The 10,179-nt window shown below is 39.7% G+C and overlaps 2 protein-coding genes across 2 annotated transcripts; one reads left to right on the forward strand and one right to left on the reverse strand.

The window, feature by feature from the left end:
* The first annotated feature begins 2,336 nt into the window (after positions 1-2,336).
* On the forward strand, positions 2,337-2,853 carry LOC135114382 (histone H3-like). Its single transcript, XM_064030286.1, has one exon. The coding sequence runs from the start codon at positions 2,385-2,387 to the stop codon at positions 2,793-2,795; it is 411 nt and encodes a 136-aa protein (XP_063886356.1). The 5' UTR covers positions 2,337-2,384; the 3' UTR covers positions 2,796-2,853.
* Positions 2,854-3,352: 499 nt separating this feature from the next.
* Positions 3,353-3,810, reverse strand: LOC135114384 (histone H2B). The gene has a single exon (XM_064030287.1). The coding sequence runs from the start codon at positions 3,787-3,789 to the stop codon at positions 3,418-3,420; it is 372 nt and encodes a 123-aa protein (XP_063886357.1). The 5' UTR covers positions 3,790-3,810; the 3' UTR covers positions 3,353-3,417.
* Between the last annotated feature and the right edge of the window lie 6,369 nt (positions 3,811-10,179).

Raw genomic sequence — 10,179 nt, forward strand, 5'->3', positions numbered from 1 at the left:
TCTGGAAGAAAATTAAACTACTGACAGGCAACAGAGAGAACGAACCCCACTACATTAGGAACAAACATAACAACAAAGTATACACCGACAGAGAAAAAGAGGAAGTACACAGAGAGTACTGGCAAGAAATCTTTAGTGGAGAGGAGGATGGAGAGGAAGATCACATGGAAAATGAGATTGTCTTACATAACATCAGAAATAACACCCACAGAACAATTCCTTACAATAACTCTGACATTACCAGACTCAACACACAACACACTGACACGACAATAACTACAGAAGAATTAAAAAACATCATATAGCAGCTAAAAAGAACTAGCCCGGGACGAAGTGGAATTAATAAAACAATCTTAACACACTTACCAGACACAGCAATAATTAGACTAACAGAAATATTCAACAGCACTATCTCAGCAGGCTATTTTCCCGACAAGTGGAAAAACGGAATCATCAGACTAATCCCTAAACAAAATAAATCCCCTCAACAGGCTCAAAATTACAGACCAATAACGCTATTAGAAGTACCAGGCAAAATCCTTGAGCGAGTGATAAATTCAAGGCTAAAAACACACCTAGAAATTAATAACTTATATAACACTTACCAGTTCGGTTTTCGTAGTAATAGAGGCACCACACAAGCACTAGCAGTCATCACAGAACAAATAGCACACAATAAATCAGATAAAGGCCAGTGCCAAGTCATACTAAGAGACATATCTAAAGCTTTTGATCAAGTCTGGCACCTCGGTCTTAAGCATAAAATCCTACAACTACAACTCCCTATTACAATAGAAAAATTTTTATGCGACTTTTTATCTGATCGCACAGCATCCATTAAAGTTAATCATTACATTGGTCCTACATTTAATTTAAACTGCGGTGTACCACAAGGGAGTGTTCTGTCACCAACGCTCTTCACAATTTACACCAATGATATTCAACAACCTATACAAATCCTTAACATCAGTTTTGCAGACGACATAACACAAATAATTGGCTACCCAGTAAGGTCCAAGAACATGCTCAATATAAAAACAGAGAGAGCAATAACAGCAATTAATAACTACGAAAGGAACTGGAAAATAAAAACCAATGTTAATAAATTCACCCCTCTGCACCTTGGAGCAAAACTTACCTTTCCACTCATCATTAACGAAGAAGAAATAGAATTTAAAAGTACCGGCAAATGCCTTGGTCTAACCATGACTAGAGGTGGCTACTACAAACATATACAGGAGCGTAAAAATATAGCAATAGCGTCACTACAAAAACTCTACAAGTTACATAACATGCCAGAGAAAATAAAAATACACTTAGTAAAAGCACTAATACTACCAATACTTGATTACCCTCCAATCCCTATACACACAATGAGCAATAATCAAATTAGCAAACTTCAAAAAGTTCAAAACAAAGCACTTAGATTTGCAACAAATCAGAAACACCCTTACACCATGACAACAGAACAAGTACACATACACACCAAAACAGCACCTCTCAATATACGTCTACACTACAGAGCAAAGACAATTTGGGAAAAAATTGATGAGTTGGGCCTGCCTATCTATCAAAGCCTAAAAGACAACTCAGATCAAATAGTAAAATACCACCGTGATTTCCCTAGCAGCCTACAGGCATGCAAAACAATACCCAACCCAATATATTAACAAACCGAAAATAAAGGAAACATACTCACCTTAAAACACTTACCTTTACTCACTGTATTCCTGAAGATGGCCAAACACAAAAACTCAGCACACACGGGGCATCTGGAAAGGAAAGAATATTATGTAACTCCAACACTCTAAACAGCACACACACACACACATGCTTCACATGGGACTCGTAGAGGGCCTCCTCTCTCCCCACTCCGCGCCCTGAGTCGGCGGTGAGGCGGTATGCCAAGCCGGTGTTCACCACACCGTAGTGCACAGCCGAGGGGTACTGGCCACTGGTAGGGCTTGCTGGCCCCCAGCAAGCGGTAGATGGGGAGGGGGTTGCACCTCATCCTGAGTCGCCGACACCCGGGGACCTACCTATAGGGGGTAAGAGTTGTGTGGTGTCGGCGAGGGAGTAGTGGTAGAGTCTCTCTCGACTCGCCTGCGGTGTAACAGGGAGAACAATCGCGGCCCGTGCCATCACATGAAGTCAGCACACAGAACACAAACATTCTCACAAACACATAATACACAGTATAACATCAATAAGTAAAATAGCAAGGTGGACAGCCCACCATCTTTAATCTTATACTTCTTTCATTATTTCTCACTATCCTCTTATACTCATATTATTCTTCCTTCACCCATCTTTTCTATAAATATAGATAGATAGCGCGGGCAGACTCAGCTGAGTGTTCGTTGTGAGTTGTTGTTACCACAACTATGGCACGTACCAAGCAAACGGCTCGCAAGTCCACTGGTGCCAAGGCGTCCCGCAAGCAGCTTGCTACAAAGGCAGCTCGCAAGTCTGCTCCAGCCACTGGAGGTGTCAAGAAACCCCACCGTTACAGGCCTGGAACCGTTGCTCTCCGTGAGATCCGCCGTTATCAGAAGAGCACTGAGCTGCTTATCAGGAAACTGCCTTTCCAGCGCCTGGTGCGTGAAATTGCTCAGGATTTCAAGACTGACCTCCGCTTCCAGTCCTCTGCTGTCATGGCTCTCCAGGAAGCTTCCGAGGCTTACCTCGTGGGTCTGTTTGAGGATACCAACCTGTGCGCCATCCATGCCAAGCGCGTGACTATCATGCCAAAGGACATCCAACTGGCTCGTCGCATCCGTGGCGAGCGTGCCTAAGAAGTCATCCACGAATGATCTTCATAACAGCAATATCTAGGCCCTTTTTAGGGCCAAACATCTCTTTCATTAAAGAATTTTCATAGACAATCTGTTTGGTTTTGTGGAAGAAAATATTTATTTTCCATCTTTCAGTATCAGGTTAATAATTAACTTTCGACTTTCAACTCAATATCCTTCCCCCCCTTTTTTTTTTTTTTATTATTATTATTATTCCCTCTTCCATGGCCATATCTCTTTCACTTGGGAGAATTTTTATCTTTCTTTATCTCTATTTTTTTTTTTATCTTTTCTTTATCTCCACAGAATAATAATCACGATAATAATAAGCATAATAATAATAATAATAATAATAATAATAATAATAATAATGATACAATAATTATTATAATAATAATCATAATAAAAACAACAATATTAATAATATTAATAATGATAATAATAATAATAATAATAATAATAATAATAATAATAAAAATAATAATAATAATAATATTAATAATAATAACAATAATTATAATAATAATGCATTTGTCTATATCGTATCTTTTTTCCTTTTCAAGTGTGGCTCCAATGGAGCCGGGTATTATTTTATACTGGCAGCAGTATACTGGCCGCCTGTTTACTTGGAGGAGGTATACTTGGTAACAGCCTTGGTGCCTTCAGAAACAGCGTGTTTTGCCAGTTCACCAGGCAGAAGAAGACGGACAGCGGTCTGGATTTCCCGGCTGGTGATGGTGGAGCGCTTGTTATAGTGTGCCAGGCGGGATGCCTCGGCAGCGATGCGCTCGAAAATGTCATTCACGAACGAGTTCATGATTGACATGGCCTTGGAGGACACGCCAGTGTCTGGGTGGACTTGCTTGAGCACCTTGTAGATGTAGATGGAGTAGCTCTCCTTCCTCCTGCGCTTCTTCTTCTTGTCGCCCTTGGCAATGGCCTTCTGTGCCTTGCCAGCTTTCTTGGCAGCCTTTCCTGATGCTTTGGGAGGCATAGTGTCGCCGTACTGCTGTGAGAACGAGTGTGCGTTTTCTCAGTTGAAAAGTGGTATACGAGTATATATTAGCGTGCCTACTCAGGATCAGGAGTCGCCACCTCAGCGAGCGTCCTGATTGGTCCAGACGCGCTCTGGGCCGATCTGATCTCGCGTATATATAGCCGTTTTTCCCAAAATTCACTACTTGCACTTTGACTTGAATTTTGGGAAACTACTTAGGGACTTGCACTTGACTTAGACTTGGACTTGGCTAGAGCTACCGACGAGGTTAGAGTACTCGCTTGCGGTCTCACGTAGTGCCTGCGCTGCTTACCATTCTTGTGTTGTCTACCTGCCTGATTACTCTGGCCTTTGGGCTGTGTGATCTGGCGGGATTTGGCATGCAACTCAGCGCCAGAGAGAATCTACATCCATAGTCCCCCAAGTGAGAGTGAGTCTGATACTGTGCTTCGACGAATGGGCCCTCTTGTGTAACGGGGTTCTCCCTCTTCGGTGAGAGCTCGCCCCTGTGGTGTCCCCTTCCTCCCTTACCCATCCTTGTCCCTTTCTTCGCCCCTCTTCCGAGCCACCTTGCTTATAGCCCAGGACGTTTCTGAGAGTGACCCTCAGGGACTACGGTGGCTTGTGTGGCTCTGGAGGTGGGAGGAGTACGGTTGACCTCCCTCTTTGCCTTCTACTAATTTTTCCTTTTCGTCCTTCGGGGACAACCTGCGATACCATTAGGCCAGGCACTGATCGCTCTGCCTTCTGTCCTAGTTGGTGGGTCCAGGTGACTGCCTTGTTTTTGTTTCTCTGAGGTGGTCTTCTACACCACCTCTTTCACGTGTACCTGCTGTTCAGCGGCAACTTGTAGGAATAGGCTAAGACCCCTTACGGGGGCGGACCTGGGCCTCCTACGACCCCCTTTAGAGGGGGGGGGAGGATTTAGTACCGGGTACCGTAGGCAGGTTATGACGATCAATATATATCGCCACTACCAATATCTGACCACAGCGAAGACTACTTCAGTTACCCACCAGCTCAATACTACATCAAATCACAAGATTGTTCAAAGTAATCTTCATACTCAACACTACCACTATATAGTCACGAATAAGATCATCACGCAGAAGTCCACCAGGTTTGTGTAAACATAATCTCTGCAATCTACATTGCCAACGCACCGTCGCAACCAAGACCACCTAACGAGGATGAAGAAAAAATGGCACGAGTTAGAATAAAAAATAAAAGTACAAATAGCAAAGAAAAAAAAATAAAACTCTTGGAAATACTATGCTCCAATCATATCCATACCACCAAAGTCTTCGATGCAACTGAAGGCTACGTCATACTCCCTGTTAGCGAGGAGCATGTTGAGAAACTCTTTACCAAAGAGATAAAATCAAAGCTAGAGGAAAGTGGATTTACCCCCATACTGCCACCACAACTGAGAGCAAAGAAAAGTATAATAGTTACACGCGTAGATGAATTGATTTATGATCATAATGAACAAGACATTGCTGAGGAAATCATTAAGGAAAATGGATGGATGGGGGATGAGTGTATGGAGTCAGTCATAAAGTTTCCAAACTCAAATACAATAAAGATAACTTTCATCCAGACAACAACTGCAAAAAAATGTACAGAACACGGCATCCTGGCATTCAACCTAAGTATACCAACTAGAGATATTCATATTGAAACATACATTCCTATCATCACCTGCATGCGCTGCTATGCATTAGAAAAACACAATACCAGGGAATGTAACAAAGAGAAAGAGTATAAAATTTGTTCAGAGTGTGGAAAGCAGGTTCATACTTGGCAACAGTGCCAAGAAACTCAAAAGAAATGCATAAATTGTGATGGGAACCACAGTACCCTTGCAATGAAATGCCCAAAAAGAAAAGAAATATTGAAGAACAAAAGAAAAGCTGAGAGAGAGAAGACGTCAACAACATACGCAAGTATCACAAACACCAACAATCAGATCACTGTCCCACTACACGCACAATATACCATACCAGAAATAACCAAAGAAGAGATGCTAAAAATACAAACTTGCATCCTACATGCACACTACAAAAATATTGAAAAGCCAGGAACATACCAAGAAGTTCTTAATACAACTTTAAAATTAAATGGCCTTCCAGAAATAAAGATCCCTGAATCCCCAGATTCAAGCAAAATCATAGAAAAAACCTCCACTGTAGCCAGAGATCACCAACCAAACACAAGTAACAAAATTCTTGAGACAACAATTAATGAGACCCTAGAAGAGCTTGAACAAGAATTGCTCCCAAACTTTGAAGCAAAAAAAATTGGCCTAGAGCTACATGTGAGCGAAGACAGAGGCTGGCCAAAAGGCAACTTTACAACAACAGATCTACTAGAAGGAATTGATTCGGGGAAATACAAATTTACATTTACATCAAAGGAATCAAGTGATAAAGAAGTATTAAACATGATAAGAAGCGGAAGAATAATATTGAAAGGATGTTGGAGGACAGTTGATAAAGGACAATTTAGAAAGATAAGACCAGGGCTAGTTATAGAAAGATCACCTGTAGAGGTACGAGACCCACGCATTAGGAAAACAAGGAATAATGAATAACAGTATACACTCAATAACCATACTACAGTACAATGTAATGCACTGGACAACTAATAAGCAGTCAATAACGTTAAATATACTTAATGTCAAACCTGATATAGCACTCTTGAACAGCCATGGCCTTAAAAGCAATGAGTCATTAAATTTACCAGGATATATAATATACAGAACTAACACGACTCAAGAGGCAAATGATGGAAGTGCAATAGCAATAAAAAATACAATACAACACAAATTTTATGATGATTTTCTCACAGATGTACTAGCAGTAGAAATAGATACTACATTAGGACCAATAATAATAGCCACTATGTATCTGCCACCCAGAAGACCATATCTCCCATATCCAGATATATACAATTTAATGAACAACAATATTCCAACATACATATTAGGAGATCTTAATGCATCACACACTAACTTTGGAAACAGTAGTAGCAACACAGTGGGGCGAAGCCTAGTTCAATTAATTAACACTGGAAACTTGACACACCTTGGTCCACATTATCCAACATTTATACGACAGGGTACAGCCACCAACCCAGACAAAATTTTAGCAAACAAACATCACTTCCTAAATACCTATAGTGAACCAGGCAATGTTACTAGCTCAGACCACATTCCAATAATTTTTAAAATTTCTACAACAGCAATATTAAAGAAACAAGAGGAGACATATAACTTTAAAAAAGCTAACTGGGATCACTTTAAAGAATCACTATCCAACAAAATTATGCTTAAGAGCCTACAAGGTTCTACTACAAATCAAATAGAGGCAGAGGCTCAAAACTGGCTTAATACCGTTAAAAATGCAATGGAGGAAAATATTCCTAAGAGCAAAGGTAAAATATATGAGCTAAAAATCACTCCCCAAATAAAAAACCTACAAGAAGAATACCAGACACTCAAAACAGATGCACAAAGATATGGCTGGACGTACATAAGTTATAGAAGATACACACAAATAAGGCTGGAACTAAGAGAAAGATGTAAAGAAGAGTATAACAAAAAATGGGAAGATCAAATAAAAAAAATTATTAACTCATGCAAGGACACAAAGTCATTCTGGAATAAAATCAATAAACTAAGAGGCATGCATTCACAACAAATTACATATCTGGAAGACAATAATGGAAGAAAATATCACTCAGATGCAGAAAAATGTGATATTATGAAAAGAACTTGGGAAGAAATTTTTAGAATAACCCCCTTAGAAGAAGCAGCCTTCGATAGGGAAAACACTGTATATGTTAACAATTACTTACAAATGAACCAACAACGAACAACACCCTCACCAACGGTAAACTTTAATATGTTAAACAACAATAATTTCTATACAAGACTAATAACACCTGACGATGTAAGAAAGCGTATAAGACAAACAAAAAACAAAGCACCAGGATACTCGAAAATAAATAAAACTGTATTAGAAAAATGTCCAGACAATGCCATCGAAATGTTAACAAATATATACAATGCCTCTTTTACTGCAGGATACTTCCCCAATATATTTAAAAAAGCAGTAATAAAATTCATCCCAAAAGAAAATAAATCAACTAAAAATCCCATCAACTACAGACCTATCTCTCTTTTAGAAGTGCCAGGCAAATTATTTGAGAAAATCATTCAAGGAAGATTGAACTCATTCCTTATCGAAAATAATGTTTTGAAAGACAGGCAACATGGTTTCCGCCCACAAAAAGGTACAACTACAGCAATAGCCACAACTTATGAAACCATATCCAACGCACTGAGCAATAAACAACAAATCACACTAATACTAAGAGATGTCACCAAAGCCTTTGACAAGGTGTGGCACGAGGGCCTAAAGTATAAAATATTACAAGTCAATCTACCATCATCTCTAGAAAAAATACTTTGTACCTTTTTAGATAACAGAGTAGCCACCATTTATATGGGCAATAAAACCAGTACCTGTATAAATTTAATGAGCGGAGTACCACAAGGCAGTGTGCTATCACCTACATTATATACATTATACACTAATGATTTACCTGCAGCTGGACCATCTTGCCTTGACTCTATATATGCAGACGATGTAACACAGGTCATTATCACAAACAGTAAATCAAAACTCATGATGAAATACAAAGCTGAAAGAGAAATAAACAGAATTAATTGTTATGAAAAAATGTGGAAGATTAAAACTAGTGAGGAAAAGTTTAAAATTATCCCAATAGCACAAATTAAATCAGAAAAGCTTACTATAAATAACAAAATTATAGAGCCAAACAATGATGGAAAACTACTGGGATTTAAAATACACCAGAGGGGAATTACAACTCACATAACAGAGAGAATACACAGAGGAACGGCAGCTTTAAGTAAACTATACAGGTTTAAAAATTTAACTCCCCACATTAAAACAACACTTATAAAAACGCTATTAATACCTATCCTAGAGTATCCACCAATACCAATAAACGCTACTACAAATAGTCAGAAACTAAAATTGCAAAGAGTTTTAAATAAAGCCCTGCGATTTATTAACTGGAGTGACAATGATAGGACATCAAACATTGAACAATTACATTTGAAATATAAGGTCATTCCTATTAACATATCCATTCACTATAAAGCAAAAAACATATGGGAAACAATAAAACACAATAATGAAGATATGTACAACAGCTTAATAAACGAAAGAAATAATGACTTCAATCACAATTGGTTCCCTAGCTCAATAATTGCCGCAAACCAACAGTCACCTACTCCAATATATACACATTAAATCATAAAACATATATTCAATCTGTCGATAACCTCGGGTACCCCTATCCTTAAGGCCCATGCTCTGAAGCGCTGGTAATAACAAAAAAGTAAACACATAAAAAATAAGCAATGTGGTTAAGCCCACATACTTTCTACCTCCTACTTTCCTTCACACTTCTCTTCTCACCCACTTTCCCTCATCAATACATCTTCCTTTCCCCCACACTTTCCTATCCTATTCACTATTCACTATTCACTACTTGCTCGCAGAGCTACCGACGAGGTTAGAGTACTCGCGCTCCTCATTTATCACCAACAACAACAACTACTACTACTACTACTACTACCACAACATCCATTATCATGTCTGGACGCGGCAAGGGAGGAAAGGTGAAGGGAAAGTCAAAGTCCCGTTCCAGTCGTGCTGGACTCCAGTTCCCGGTCGGCAGGATTCATCGCCTTCTAAGGAAAGGCAACTACGCCGAGCGCGTGGGTGCTGGTGCCCCCGTGTACCTTGCGGCAGTTATGGAGTACCTGGCTGCTGAAGTCCTTGAGCTTGCCGGCAATGCCGCCCGTGACAACAAGAAGACTCGCATCATCCCACGTCACCTGCAGCTGGCCATCCGCAACGACGAGGAACTTAACAAGCTCCTCTCCGGAGTCACCATTGCACAGGGTGGCGTGCTGCCCAACATTCAGGCCGTGCTCCTTCCCAAGAAGACTGAGAAGAAGTAAATAAAAGGCCTCCCTCCCCTTCAGCCAATATCACCATCAATCCGGCTCCTCTTCGGAGCCACACGTTCAAACATCTAGAGAGTTGTGTAGACTATACTGGTATATCAATAATAAGCAAGTAGTGTATTTATTTTCGAGTTAGTTATTTGTTATTATTATTATTATTATTTAGTCAGGCACGCAAGTGACCGAGAATAAATATGTATACTATATTTCTACTAATGTACCTGCTGTGTGTCACAGTGGAGAGTTGATTAGATGTGTTGCCTATTGTGATATGTTGAGCGTCTTTTTCATCTCAATGTATATTTTGTTTTATGAGAAAC

The sequence above is a fragment of the Scylla paramamosain genome, chromosome 27, assembly GCF_035594125.1.
Source record: "Scylla paramamosain isolate STU-SP2022 chromosome 27, ASM3559412v1, whole genome shotgun sequence".
In the NCBI taxonomy this organism is placed as follows: Eukaryota; Metazoa; Arthropoda; class Malacostraca; order Decapoda; family Portunidae; genus Scylla; species Scylla paramamosain.

Excerpts from the sequence above, each read along its gene's own strand:
- LOC135114382 (XM_064030286.1), top strand. The coding sequence starts at position 2,385 with ATGGCACGTACCAAGCAAACGGCTCGCAAGTCCACTGGTGCCAAGGCG.
- LOC135114384 (XM_064030287.1), bottom strand. The coding sequence starts at position 3,789 with ATGCCTCCCAAAGCATCAGGAAAGGCTGCCAAGAAAGCTGGCAAGGCA.